This window comes from Oncorhynchus mykiss, chromosome 10, assembly GCF_057628025.1.
Source record: "Oncorhynchus mykiss isolate SJ-2025 chromosome 10, ASM5762802v1, whole genome shotgun sequence".
Lineage (NCBI taxonomy): Eukaryota > Metazoa > Chordata > Actinopteri > Salmoniformes > Salmonidae > Oncorhynchus > Oncorhynchus mykiss.
In genome coordinates, this window is record NC_143031.1 from 80,552,437 (window position 1) to 80,568,308 (window position 15,872).

At 40.2% G+C, this 15,872-nt stretch overlaps 1 protein-coding gene across 1 annotated transcript; it reads right to left on the bottom strand.

The window, feature by feature from the left end:
* Positions 1–3,004: 3,004 nt before the first annotated feature.
* LOC110511351 (CD5 antigen-like) lies at positions 3,005–15,402 on the bottom strand. Its single transcript, XM_090188072.1, has 8 exons — positions 15,312–15,402; positions 7,691–7,720; positions 7,151–7,459; positions 6,417–6,722; positions 6,016–6,291; positions 3,608–3,928; positions 3,416–3,504; positions 3,005–3,294 (listed from the first exon to the last, which is right to left on the bottom strand). The coding sequence occupies exons 1-8, from the start codon at positions 15,400–15,402 to the stop codon at positions 3,160–3,162; spliced, it is 1,557 nt and encodes a 518-aa protein (XP_090044198.1). The 3' UTR covers positions 3,005–3,159.
* Between the last annotated feature and the right edge of the window lie 470 nt (positions 15,403–15,872).

Below are 15,872 nucleotides of genomic sequence, written 5' to 3' on the forward strand. Positions count from 1 at the left end.
GGTTGGTCTACTATTATCCTACTGAACAGTACATCTTGGGTTGGTCTATTATTCCGACTGAACAGTACAGCTTGGGTTTGTCTACTATTATCCTACTGAACAGTACCACTTGGGTTGGTCTACTATTATCCTACTGAACAGTACAGCTTGGGTTGGTCTACTATTATCCTACTGAACAGTACAGCTTGGGTTGGTCTACTATTATCCTACTGAACAGTACAGCTTGGGTTGGTCTACTATTATCCTACTGAACAGTACAGCTTGGGTTGGTCTACTATCATCCTACTAAACAGTACAGCTTGGGTTGGTCTACTATTATCCTACTGAACAGTACAGCTTGGGTTGGTCTACTATTATCCTACTGAACAGTACAGCTTGGGTTGGTCTACTATTATCCTACTGAACAGTACCACTTGGGTTGGTCTACTATTATCCTACTGAACAGTACAGCTTGGGTTGGTCTACTATTATCCTACTGAACAGTACCACTTGGGTTGGCCTGTAACAAGTAATTAAAGAGCAGCAGTAAAATAACAACAGCAGGACTATATACAGGTCAGTACCTGGCTCTCCAGAGAAGACAGGCTATGTGCCCACTACCCACAAAATGAGGTGGAAACTGAGATGCACTTCCTAACCTCCTGCCAAATGTATGACCAGTTAATTCATACTGTATGTTGTAGTCTGTCCAAGAGGGGAATCACACAGACTGATCTCAGTTAATTCATACTGTATGTTGTAGTCTGTCCAAGAGGGGAATCACACAGACTGATCTCAGTTAATTCATACTGTATGTTGTAGTCTGTCCAAGAGGGGAATCATACAAGACTGATCTCAGTTAATTCATACTGTATGTTGTAGTCTGTCCAAGAGGGGAATCACACAGACTGATCTCAGTTAATTCATACTGTATGTTCTAGTCTGTCTAATAATTAAATCACACAAGACTGACAGCCTGTAATTTTATTAAAAACATTCAGTTGATTACATGGCAGTTTAGAGAGCAACATCAAAACAATAATCTACTTCATAATCAATAATCTATATCATAACATTTATAATCAATAACATTATCTCTATACTACTAACAACATAACACTAATCTACATCATAATCAATATGATAGCGTTTATAATCAATAACATCATGAGAGGTAAACAACAACAAACCCCTTTATTAAAAAATGTTTAAAAATACAAAGAATGAACAGATGATTATAATAATATATGGACTAATAATGGAAACACTTCAAGATAAAGAATCTAAGAGACACTAAATAAGATAAAGAATCTAAGAGACACTAAATAAGATAAAGAATCTAAGAGACACTAAATAAGATAAAGAATCTAAGAGACACTAAATAAGATAAAGAATCTAAGAGACACTAAATAAGATAAATAATCTAAGAGACACTAAATAAGATAAATAATCTAAGACACTAAATAAGATAAAGAATCTAAGAGACACTAAATAAGATAAATAATCTAAGAGACACTAAATAAGATAAAGAATCTAAGAGACACTAAATAAGATAAATAATCTAAGAGACACTAAATAAGACAAAAAAATAAAGATAAGAAGCAATACTGGAACATGAAACAGACGTAATTGAGCTGCTCTCTTAAAATAATTAAAAAACGATTGTTACCAAAATCCCATGTTACCGAATTCCCATGTTACCCAAACAACATGTTCCCCCAAACCCCATGTTCCCCAAAACCCCATGTTACCCAAACCCCATGTTACCCAAAATCCAATTTTCCCACACCACATGTTACCCCAAACCCCATGTTACCCAAACCTCATGTTTTTTCAAAACCCCATGTTACCAAAACCCCATGTTACCCCAAACGCCATGTTACCCAAACCTCATGTTATCCAAAACCCCATGTTACCAAAACCTCATGTTTTTTCAAAACCCCATGTTACCAAAACCCCATGTTACCAAAACCCCATGTTACTCGAAACCCCATATTACCCAAAACCCCATGTTACCCAAAACCCCATGTTACCCATAACCCCATGTTACCCCAAAACCCCATGTTACCCAAACCTCATGTTTTTTCAAAACCCCATGTTACCAAAACCCCATGTTACCAAAACCCCATGTTACTCAAAACCCATGTTACCCAAAACCCCATGTTACCCAAAACCCCATGTTACCCATAACCCCATGTTACCCCAAAACCCCATGTTACCAAAACCCCATGTTACCCAAACCTCATGTTATCCAAAACCCCATGTTACCCAAATTCCCATGTTACCCCCATGTTACCAAAACACCATGTTACTAAAACCCCATGTTACCCCCATGTTCCCAAAACCCCATGTTACTAAAACCCATGTTACCCCCATGTTACCAAAACACCATGTTACTAAACCCCATGTTACCAAAACCCCATGTTACCAAAACCCCATGTTACCCAAAACACCATGTTACCCAAAACACCATGTTACCCAAAACACCATGATACCCAAACCCCATGTTACCCAGAACCCCATGTTACTAAAACCCCATGTTACCAAAACCCCATGTTACCAAAACACCATGTTACCCAAAACACCATGTTACCCAAATCCCCATGTTACCCAAAACCCCATGTTACCCAAAACACCATGTTACCCAAATTCCCATGTTACCCAAAACACCATGTTACCCAATCCCCATGTTACCCAAAACACCATGTTACCCAATCCCCATGTTACCCAAAACACCATGTTACCCAAAACACCATGATACCCAAACCCCATGTTACCCAGAACCCCATGTTACTAAAAACCCATGTTACCCCAAACCCCATGTTGCCCAAAACCCCATGTTACCAAAACCCCATGTTACCCAAAACCCATGTTACCCAAAACCCATGTTACCCAAAACCCCATGTTCCCAAAACCCCTTGTTAACCAAAACCCCATGTTACCCAAACCCCATGTTTCTCTGGTGGTAAAAACCAAACTAAATGAATAATGGTGGTTGCAGTCACTCCTTTTAGATTTCTTTCAAGGTTCTAGAAAGATAAACTAATTCTGAACTTGTTATTAAAATTAGAACCACTTCAGGTTTGTCACCACATTTTAAACACCAGTCCACTGCTGACCATCGATTTAAAACACAAAACTGACCTAAGATCAGCATGTAGGGTCAGCTTCATTCTACTCCTACTCCGTCCCCTGGGCTGCTCTCTCCTCTCCCGGTCCAGCTTCAGCTCTGGAGCTCAGAGAGACCATCTCCATGGCATTGACATAAAGATCCATGCTGCTCACCCTGTTCACTCTCTTCTGCCTCCTGGTGGGCTAGGGAGACACAGCACCAACAGTCAGACATTTACTCACTAGTATCTCCATTCTCTCTCTCTCCCCCTCTCCCTCTCCCTCTAGTTTAAATGACTTGTAACGTCTGAGTAAATGTCTTTACCTTGTAGTACAGGTAGGAGGTGGTGATGGCTGTCAGTAGGATCAGCAGCACTACAACGTGTCTGATGATGAAGGCTGGCAGAGGAGAGGCTGCAAACAGAAACACCTTTGATGAGGGGACTGATCATCATCACATAGATCTGTGGGAAATCTGTCAATGACAAAGTTATAAGTCTGGTTCATGTTCACTTACCTGTGATGGTGAGGGAGAGGAGCTCACTCTCAGAGGAGAAGTTATGAGAGAAAACATAATTGTCATAAACACAGCTGTAGTTCCCTTGGTGGGAGTCATCTGCAGCAGGGAAGAGGAATGCAGCAGAGTGATTGACAGCTGGCTGGGTCTGGGTTCTGTTGGAGCCGGTGAACGTGAGGAGGAAGGAGCCTCCTGGGTACTGTGGCTGAGTGGAGCAGGTTATGGTGAAGTTGTAGCCCCTGAACATCTCGGGCCCCTGGTGGCCCCTGAAGACCCCTCCCATTGAGTCAGTCAGGAAGATATCAGGCTGGACCAGGAGATCTGTAACAATAAAAGAGAACAAGAAAAACCTCTTCAACTAGTTTCCTATAGATATGACAATAACATCAGCATGTAACAGTGCCAGCCACCCTCCCTCACAGGGCAACATGAGTAGTGGGCCTACAGTCACTGAGACAACACATGTTGATATCAGGCTGAAGCAGGACATCTGGAACAAGAGGAGAGAAAAAGAAAACGTAGCTCCTCAACTACTTTCCTCATTTAGATGTGACAATAACATGACATGTGACAGTGGTAGTGAGTAGAGACGTTCACTGAGATAACACTCAAATACAAAAGCATTCTGGGATATTTAAGTTGTATTTGATTCCTACTTGACTGAGTGATCTATTTAGTAAAGCAGACTGACAAGTTAAACAGTCATCATGAGAGGTGCAGAGGAAGTTGTATGAATGAAGGAAATCAGTTGAATATAATTATAATATGTTGTTATTACCTGAGCAGATCACTGTGAGTTCAGGAAGGTGATCATAACTTCTCCAACACTCCCTCAGTGAAGACTCAGGCCCATAACATGTAACTCCAAACCCTCTAGTGGTGTTTCCAGGTAGTACTGAAACAGTGGAGCCACAACCCATCTGTCTACACACTACTGCAGACAAAAACATCCTGGTCCTGTCAGCAGTTCCCACAGTCCTCCACTCTCCCTGGTTGAACAGCTCCACTACACCAGCACAGCGACTGTCTCCTCCCACCAGCCTCACATCATCAGGCTCTGAGAAAAGAAAAGAGAGAGACAGTAATCTTACTATTTTCTCACTGAAACACACCTATATTGTCTCTCATATTCTTCACTCCAGGTGAGAAACAATGTTGATTGAGTGACAAACTGTTTCTTACCTGAGCAGGTGAGTCCAACAGCATTACCAGGTAGGCAGGTGTTGTTCTCTCTGTCTGAGGTGTCACAGTCCAGGAGAAGGGACTCATTGCCTTTACACTGGAACTCTTTATCCCAGGTCTGACCCTCACCTTCTCCATAGAGCCCCCCCTGTAGAGCTGCAGGAGCCCCACAGCCAAGCTCCCCACAGACTACCTCTGCATCCTGCAGGTCAAAGTCAGCTTCACACACTGAGGCCCAGGACTGATTGGACTTCACCTCCACTCTCCCAGAGCAGAGACCAGCTCCATCCACAAGCCGCACAGACTCTGGAGAAAAAGAGTTGGTTGAACATTCAATCAGTTTTGTTGATGACAATGTCAAGGACTAAACACAAATATGTTGGATAAAAGATTGTAGTTTGCTATGTTTGATACTGTAAGAGGTAGAAATGGGTTCTTAGTCACTCAGGATCGGGTTGGGAATAATGCAGGCAGGAGACAGGAATAAGTTCACTTCACTTTATAGAAAATAAACAGCTGGACATCCATCAGGCAGCTTCACTTCAGTACCATCTGATCTACAATGTCTGATGCTATATGTCAGGGTCAGGATGGGCCAAGAGTAGAAAAGGTTACTGGTTATGATGACATCACTGGTGAGAACTTAGTGATAAAAATATATTTGATCTTTCCCATCTCTCCCTCTTCCTCCTCCTCTCTTTGTTACAGTCGTTGTGAGTAGAGACGTTCACTGAGATAACTCAAATACAAAGCATTCTGGGATATTTAAGGTGTATTTGATTCCTACTTGACTGAGTGATCTATTTAGTAAAGCAGACTGACAAGCTAAACAGTCATCATGAGAGGTGCAGAGGAAGTTGTATGAATGAAGGAAATCAGTTGAATATAATGATAATATGTTGATATTACCTGAGCAGATCACTGTGAGTCCAGGAAGGAGATATAATACATGGACAAAAGTATGTGGAACTTTATGTGCTTCTGAGGTTCGTTCTGTGAGTTTTTGTGGTCTACCACTTCGCAGCTGAGCCGTTGTTGCTCCCAGACGTGCCACGTTGAAAGTCACTGAGACCTTCAGTAAGAACATTTTACTGCCGATGTTTGTGTATGGAGATTGCATGGCTGTGTGCTCGATTTTATACACCTGTCAGCTACAGGTGTGGCTGAAATAGCCAAACCCACTAATGTCCACTTACTTTTGGTAATATAGTGTATCTTGTTATTACCTGAGCAGATCACTGAGAGTCCAGGAAGGAGATCATGCATTCTTCTACACTCCCTCAGTGAAGACTCAGACCCAGAACAGGAAACTCCAAACCCTCTAGTGGTGTTTCCAGGTAGTGCTGAAACAGTGGAGCCACAACCCATATGTCTACACACTACTACAGCTATAGACATCACGTCAGAGAAAGATCCCACAGTCCTCCACTCTCCCTGGTCGTACCACTCCACTCCACCAGCACAGCGACTGTCTCCTCCCACCAGCCTCACATCATCAGGCTCTGAGAAAAGAAAAGAGAGAGACAGTAATCTTACTATTTTCTCACTGAAACACACCTATATTGTCTCTCATATTCTTCACTCCAGGTGAGAAACAATGTTGATTGAGTGACAAACTGTTTCTTACCTGAGCAGGTGAGTCCAACAGCATTACCAGGTAGGCAGGTGTTGTGTTTTCTGTCTGAGGTGTCACAGTCCAGGAGAAGGGACTCTTTGCCTTTACACTGGAACTCTTTATCCCAGGTCTGACCCTCACCTCCTCCATAGAGCCCCCCCTGTAGAGCTGCAGGAGACCCACAGCCAAGCTCCCCACAGACTACCTCTGCATCCTGCCGGTCAAAGTCAGCTTCACACACTGAGGCCCAGGACTGATTGGACTTCACCTCCACTCTCCCAGAGCAGAGACCAGCTCCATCCACAAGCCGCACAGACTCTGGAGAAAAAGAGTTGGTTGAACATTCAATCAGTTTTGTTGATGACACTGTCAAGGACTAAACACAAATATGTTGGATAAAAGATTGTAGTTTGCTATGTTTGATACTGTAAGAGGTAGAAATGGGTTCTTTGTCACTCAGGATCAGGTTGGGAATAATGCAGGCAGGAGACAGGAATAAGTTCACTTCACTTTATAGAAAATAAACAGCTGGACATCCATCAGGCAGCTTCACTTCAGTACCATCTGAACTACAATGATCTGCCCATGAACATCTCCCATAAACCAATATGACAAACACAAATATAATGTTTAAATACATCTGACATCTCTCCCTCTATTTAAATGAAATAAAAACACATAAAATATGATAAATGGTAATATTGTATAATGTATAAATAAATCTCTCAATATGACCAGTCTCTTACCTGAACAGGTCACATGACGATAATATCCACCATCACAGACACCAGGTCCTCCTATGATGTTACACCATCTAATAGAAGACTCATCTCTCCTACATCTCCACATCGTGACTCCTCTTCTTCCATCTTCAATCAGAGGTCCTCTAGATTCAGATACAGGATTCCCACAGTCCAGCTCTCTACACACAATATTAGCATCTCTCATCATTCTCCACCACCTAAAACATAGACCCAACCACTCTCCCTCATAGAAGACTTCCACTATCCCAGAACAGGAAGTGGTCCCATTCACCAGTCTGACTGAGTCTTCAGCTGTAAACAGCAGAGAGGAAAACAAAGTGGTGAGGACAGATGATGACAGTAATTCTGTTATTCTAACAGCAGTAAAGTTTTGTGGTTGACAAGTATTAGTAGTTCCATAAAACACTACTTGTTATTGGGTTTTAGAATGGTTTGTATGGACACATGAATTTCTCCATGTGGGATAATAACGTTGACTAATATTGAACTGCTATAATCACTGTAGATTTATACTCTACCTACCTAGTGGACTGACGCTTTGAGCCTGGAGATCTGAGGAGAAAGAGAGAGAAAGAGACAGAGAGATAGAGAGAAACAAATGAGAAAGGGAGGAGTCAGAGGAAGAGAGAGGCAGAGGTTAAATGAACATCAACATGACCTTTCATGATGTGATGGGGAAGACAGGCTTATCGTTGGTATGGTGCAACAACACCCATGTGTACATACACTATATATACAAAAGTATGTGGACACCCCTTCAAATTCTGTCCCCATCTGGTCGTGCTGCTGCTCCAGTTTCAACTGTTCTGACTGCGGCTATGGAACCCTGACCTGTTCACCGGACGTGCTTCCTGTCCCAGACCTGCTGTTTTCAACTCTCAAGAGACAGCAGGAGCGGTAGAGATACTCTGAGTGATCGGCTATGAAAAGCCAACTGACATTTACTCCTGAGGTGTTGACCTGTTGCACCCTCGACAACCACTGTGATTATTATTATTTGACCCTGCTGGTCATCTATGAACGTTTGAACATCTTGGGTTTTAGGTTTCTGTACAGCACTTTGTGACATCAGCTGATGTAAGAAGTAAATGCATAAATAAATGTGATTTGATGACAGATTTGATAGTCCTCTGAGTGGATTAATTTAGTGGATTCTATTTCAGCCACACCCCTTCCTGACAGATATATAAATCAAGCACTCAGCCATGCAATCTCCATAGACAAACATTGTCAGTAGAATGGCCTTAATGAAGAGCTCAGTGACTTTCAATATTGTGATGTCATTATGGGGTATAGTGATGTCATTATGGGGTATTGTGATGTCATTATGAGGTATTGTGATGTCATTATGGGGTATAGTGATGTCATTATGGGGTATTGTGATGTCATTATGGGGTATAGTGATTTCATTATGGGGTATTGTGATGTCATTATGAGGTATAGTGATGTCATTATGGGGTATTGTGATGTCATTATGGGGTATAGTGATGTCATTATGGGGTATTGTGATGTCATTATGGGGTATTGTGATGTCATTATGGGGTATTGTGATGTCATTATGGGGTATAGGGCGGCAGGGTAGCCTAGTGGTTAGAGCGTTGGACTAGTGACCAGAAGGTTGCAAGTTCAAATCCCCGAGCTGACAAGGTACAAATCTATCGTTCCTAGGCCGTCCTAGTGCAGCGTGGATATAAATATAGATAAATATAGACTGGTTTGGGTCAGGGAGAGAGTTGAGTTATGTACTAGACTGGTGGGGGTCAGGGAGAGAGTTGAGTTATGTACTAGACTTTTGGGGGTCGGAGAGAGAGTTGAGTTATGTACTAGACTGGTGGGAGTCAGGGAGACAGTTGAGTTATGTACTAGACTGGTGGGGGTCGGGGAGAGAGTAGAGTTATGTACTAGACAGGTGGGGGTCAGGCAGAGAGTTGAGTTATGTACTAGACAGGTTTGGGTCAGGGAGAGAGTTGAGTTATGTACTAGACTGGTAGGGGTCTGAGAGAGAGTTGAGTTATGTACTAGACAAGCCTAAAGCTGAGATTATAAGAAGACACAGTGGCAGAATAAATTCAACCACACCTTTGTTTCATCACAAAACCAGAGAGCAACATCTGTCCTGTGAAGTCCACAAAACATATTACCTGTAACAAACAGATACATGACCTACAGCAGGTCAAGCAAGGTCATGTTTCTGACATTTTCTGACTACTCAACAACTATTGATTTAGAACCACAGAGTTACCGCAAGTCCCAAAGAAAACAGTAGCTGCCTCCACTATTCCAGCACCATTCACACTTCAACATTTCAACATCATCTAATCACCTCTGCTTAGTTAATTTAATGTTTCTGAATATGATGTGGCTGTAAACTCAATCGTTATACCTTTCCTATTGTGTGTGTGTGTGTGTGTGTGTGTGTGTGTGTGTGTGTGTGTGTGTGTGTGTGTGTGTGTGTGTGTGTGTGTGTGTGAGTGAGTGAGTGAGTAGAAAACATGTTGACTCCCCCATTGTAGAGAAACACCATCCTCCTCTTTCATGTATCCTACACGTCTATGACTCTGTCTTACAGGACTCCATTTTAGTTATTTTTCTCCTAAGGTACCTGGATAAAATGCTGCTGGAATAACTTCCTGACATGGGCAACGATGTGCCAGGCCAGCTAGTTAACATTAACCTACTACATCTAGCTACAGTACATGTTGAACTTCCATCCTCTCAGGCCAGCTAGTTAACATTAACCTACTACATCGAGCTACATGTTGAACTTCCATCCTCTCAGGCCAGCTAGTTAACATTAGCCTACTACATCTAGCTACATGTTGAACCTCCATCCTCTCAGGCCAGCTAGTTAACATTAACCTACTACATCTAGCTACACTACATGTTGATCTTCCATCCTCTCAGGCCAGCTAGTTAACATTAACCTACTACATCTAGCTACACTACATGTTGAACTTCCATCCTGTCAGGCCAGCTAGTTAACATTAACCTACTACATCTAGCTACAGTACATGTTGAACTTCCATCCTGTCAGGCCAGCTAGTTAACATTAACCTACTACATCTAGCTACATGTTGAACTTCCATCCTCTCAGGCCAGCTAGTTAACATTAACCTACTACATCTAGCTACATGTTGAACCTCCATCCTGTCAGGCCAGCTAGTTAACATTAGCCTACTACATCTAGCTACACTACATGTTGAACTTCCATCCTCTCAGGCCAGCTAGTTAACATTAACCTACTACATCTAGCTACATGTTGAACTTCCATCCTCTCAGGCCAGCTAGTTAACATTAACCTACTACATCTAGCTACAGTACATGTTGAACTTCCATCCTCTCAGGCCAGCTAGTTAACATTAACCTACTACATCTAGCTACATGTTGAACTTCCATCCTCTCAGGCCAGCTAGTTAACATTAACCTACTACATCTAGCTACACTACATGTTGAACTTCCATCCTCTCAGGCCAGCTAGTTAACATTAACCTACTACATCTAGCTACAGTACATGTTGAACTTCCATCCTCTCAGGCCAGCTAGTTAACATTAACCTATTACATCTAGCTACATGTTGAACTTCCATCCTCTCAGGCCAGCTAGTTAACATTAACCTACTACATCTAGCTACATGTTGAACCTCCATCCTGTCAGGCCAGCTAGTTAACATTAACCTACTACATCTAGCTACAGTACATGTTGATCTTCCATCCTGTCAGGCCAGCTAGTTAACATTAGCCTACTACATCTAGCTACATGTTGATCTTCCATCCTGTCAGGCCAGCTAGTTAACATTAACCTACTACATCTAGCTACATGTTGATCTTCCATCCTGTCAGGCCAGCTAGTTAACATTAACCTACTACATCTAGCTACATGTTGAACTTCCATCCTGTCAGGCCAGGGGCACAACGTGTGAATTTTAAATCAAATCAAATGTTATTAGTCACATGTAGGTAGAGTTATTATAGTCACATGTAGGTAGAGTTATTATAGTGACATGTAGGTAGAGTTATTATAGTCACATGTAGGTAGAGTTATTATAGTCACATGTAGGTAGAGTTATTATAGTCACATGTAGGTAGAGTTATTATAGTCACATGTAGGTAGGGGAAATAGGTTTTGTCGTGCCCTCTTCACAACTGTCTTGGTGTGCTTGGACCATGTTAGTTTGTTGGTAATGTGGACACCAAGGAACTTGAATCTCTCAACCTGCTCCATTGCAGGTTGAATTTATGGCTGGATCAGAATCTCTGTTATAATCATTGTCCAGTACAGAGAATAAAAACAACAAGTCCAACTCCCTCCACCCATGGCTAAATTAGGAAAGTGAATATTTTAGCTAGCTAGACAACAACACAATGAGATGCATTCAAGATTTTTTCTGTAAACGATGATATTTGGCTTGTGATGTGATTCACAGCTGAGCTCACTCAGTTTAGCTCAACGCTGATTGGCTATTAATCAATAAAACATTTATCAAGGGAGGCAAAATTCCCACTGGTTTCTCTTTCATTCAATGCTGTGGGCAACAATATAATAAACCCACAAAGTATCTAGAACTACACAACTACAAAATCTCAAAGTGAATGTAAATGCTATTTGGCCCTAAACAGACAGTCTGCCACTGTGAGCACCGTTTGTTCAAAAGACAAGTTCTAATTGACACACCAATTAGAACCTCACACAAAATATTCAAATTTACAATAGAACCAATTGCCCTTTATGGAGGTAAACTGTGGGGTCCACTAACCAATCAAGATTGTAAATACTGCATGGAGAAATCACTAATTAATATCCATCACTAATTAATATCCATCACTAATTAATATCCATCACTAATTAATATCCATCACTAATTCATATCCATTAATAATGAATATCCACCACTAATTAATATCCATCACTAATTAATATCCATCACTAATTAATATCCATCACTAATTCATATCCATTAATAATTCATATCCAGCACTAATTAATATCCATCACTAATTAATATCCATCACTAATTCATATCCATCACTAATTCATATCCATTAATAATTAATATCCACCACTAATTAATATCCATCACTAATTAATATCCATCACTAATTAAATCCATCACTAATTCATATCCATTAATAATTAATATCCATCACTAATTAATATCCATCACTAATTAATATCCATCACTAATTCATATCCATCACTAATTAATATCCATTACTAATTAATATCCATCACTAATTAATATCCATTAATAATTAATATCCACCACTAATTAATATCCATTACTAATTAATATCCATTACTAATTAATATCCAGCACTAATTCATATCCATCACTAATTAATATCCATCACTAATTAATATCCATCACTAATTCATATCCATTAATAATTAATATCCACCACTAATTAATATCCATTACTAATTAATATCCAGCACTAATTCATATCCATCACTAATTAATATCCATCACTAATTAATATCCAGCACTAATTAATATCCATCACTAATTAATATCCAGCACTAATTAATATCCATCACTAATTAATATCCATCACTAATTAATATCCATCACTAATTAATATCCATTAATAATTAATATCCAGCACTAATTAATATCCATCACTAATTAATATCCATCACTAATTAATATCCATCACTAATTCATATCCATTAATAATTAATATCCACCACTAATTAATATCCATCACTAATTAATATCCAGCACTAATTAATATCCATCACTAATTAATATCCATCACTAATTAATATCCATCACTAATTCATATCCATTAATAATTAATATCCAGCACTAATTAATATCCATCACTAATTAATATCCATCACTAATTAATATCCATCACTAATTCATATCCATTAATAATTAATATCCACCACTAATTAATATCCATTACTAATTAATACCCATCACTAATTAATATTCATTACTAATTAATACACATCACTAATTAATATCCATCACTAATTAATACCCATCACTAATTAATATCCATCACTAATTAACATCCATCACTAATTAATACTCATTACTAATTAATACTCATTACTAATTAATACCCATCACTAATTAATACCCATCACTAATTCATATCCATCACTAATTAATATCCATCACTAATTAACATCCATCACTAATTAATATCCATCACTAATTAATATCCATCACAATTAATATCCATTACTAATTAATACCCATCACTAATTAATATCCATCACTAATTAATATCCATCACTAATTAACATCCATCACTAATTAATATCCATCACTAATTAATATCCATCAATAATTATTATCCATCACTAATTAATACCCATTACTAATTAATATCCATCACTAATTAATATCCCTCACTAATTAATATCCATCACTAATTAATACCCATCACTAATTAACATCCATCACTAATTAATATCCATCACTAATTAATACCCATCACTAATTAATATCCCTCACTAATTAATATCCATCACTAATTAATATCCATCACTAATTAATATCCATCACTAATTAACATCCATCACTAATTAATATCCATCACTAATTAATACCCATCACTAATTAACATCCATTACTAATTAATATCCATCACTAATTTATACCCATCACTAATTAATATCCCTCACTAATTAATATCCATCACTAATTAATATCCATCACTAATTAATATCCATCACTAATTAACATCCATCACTAATTAATATCCATCACTAATTCATATCCAGAAACAAGACTACAATGTCTATAACCACATAAAAACAAGAGACCAGCACTGAAATACCAAGAGATGAAAATAGAGAAAAGTCCCTTCATCCAGCTGGTCCTGAAGCTTAGTTCACAAACCACTACTAACCCAACAAAGCCTCAGGACAGAACTCAGACAGTCTGGCCCAAACAAATTATAACCAAACATATATAAATGATGGCAAACTAGCTGACCACTGTGACTGATAGAAAACTGACAAAAAAATGTACAATGTACAGACTCAGTGAGCATAGACTTGCTATTGAGAGAGGTAGGCAGAGAGAAGACAGGCTATGTGCCCACTGCCCACAAAATCAGTTGGATACTGAGCTGTTATTCCTAACCTCCTGCCAAATGTAAAACGATATAAGAGACACATATTTCCCTCAGATTACAAAGATCCCAAAATAATTTGAAAACAAATATAATATTGACAAGCTCCCGTATCTGTTAGGTAAAATACCACAGTGTGCAATCATGTAATTTGTACTTCTACGTTTTGTACACACATCTCACACTCTCCTACACACACCAGCTGACTAAGAGGACCCTAGTGGAGCCAGCTGGTTGAGAGGGCCCTAGTGGAGCCAGGTGACTGAGAGGGCCCTAGTGGAGCCAGCTGGCTGAGAGGGCCCTAGTGGAGCCGGCTGGCTGAGAGGGCCCTAGTGGAGCCAGGTGACTGAGAGGGCCCTAGTGGAGCCAGCTGGTTGAGAGGGCCCTAGTGGAGCCAGGTGACTGAGAGGGCCCTAGTGGAGCCAGCTGGCTGAGAGGGCCCTAGTGGAGCCGGCTGGCTGAGAGGGCCCTAGTGGAGCCAGCTGGTTGAGAGGGCCCTAGTGGAGCCAGCTGACTGAGAGGGCCTTAGTGGAGCCAGCTGACTGAGAGGGCCCTAGTAGAGCCAGCTGACTGAGAGGGCCCTAGTGGAGCCAGCTGACTGAGAGCCCGCTGGCTCCACTAGGGCCCTCTCAACCAGCTGTCTGGTTGGACCTTTTGATCTTGACTCAGCTCATAGACCTCTATCATCTACACCCCTCCCTTCTCCTACTCTAACATAACACCAATATAATATATAATACATAATATATACTCTCATTCATTTACATAGAGACAGATACAATCAATGATTGACACACTGAATATACAACAGTCAGACGCATGACACCATCACAACTTAACTGACATTAGTGCCTGTCCCCAGATGGACAGTTAGACTACAGTAAAGTACATTTACAGGTGATCACATCATTGTCCTGCTTTGAGACACATTTTTACTGTCTGCTTCCAGTTGCATGTTATTTTACTAACCCTGCAAATTATAATATATCTTACAATATCAAAACATATCTCAGTAACTGTCACAAGTGTATATCAGTATAACAGCATCATACCTGTGCTCCACAACAGGGTCATCAGTACCACTGCAGGTATCATATCTGCCTCTAACTGGGGCTCCACTGAGCGAAACAAGTCTACTGTCATGAAGAGAGGACTGAAGAGTGAGAAATACTGCTAGGCTATATGACTTCTATCTCATTACTTCCCTACTTATATGACGTGACAAACTAAGCAGATAAGATCAGTTAAACCCACCTACATACAGGAAACACTGACATTAGAAAAACTCCACAGGAAACTGCTGGCAGAGCAGCAAAGTTACACATAGTGTGTCCTATAATATCACCTCTAACTTTCTACTGCTTGAGTTCACCTCTTATAGAATATTGGCTTAATGTTCGAGCACCTAAATATAAACAGTACCAGCACCCAAAATGAGTACTGATGAGGTCTCATGTTAGAGCAGGAGAAGGGGGGGATGTGGTGTAGAAGCTAGAGGTCTGTTACCCAAGTCAACTCAACAGGCCTGATGCTATATGTCAGGGTCAGGCTGGGCTGGGCCAAGAGAGGAAAAGGATACTGGTTATGATGACATCACTGGTGAGAAGTCAGTG

Coding starts and splice junctions, on each gene's coding strand:
- LOC110511351 (XM_090188072.1), bottom strand. CDS start 15,402: ATGACAGTAGACTTGTTTCGCTCAGTGGAGCCCCAGTTAGAGGCAGAT. Junction 7,460..7,690: donor TCAAAGCGTCAGTCCACTAG/GTAGGTAGAGTA, acceptor TGCTGTTTACAG/CTGAAGACTCAGTCAGACTG. Junction 6,723..7,150: donor TCGTCATGTGACCTGTTCAG/GTAAGAGACTGG, acceptor CTTTTTCTCCAG/AGTCTGTGCGGCTTGTGGAT.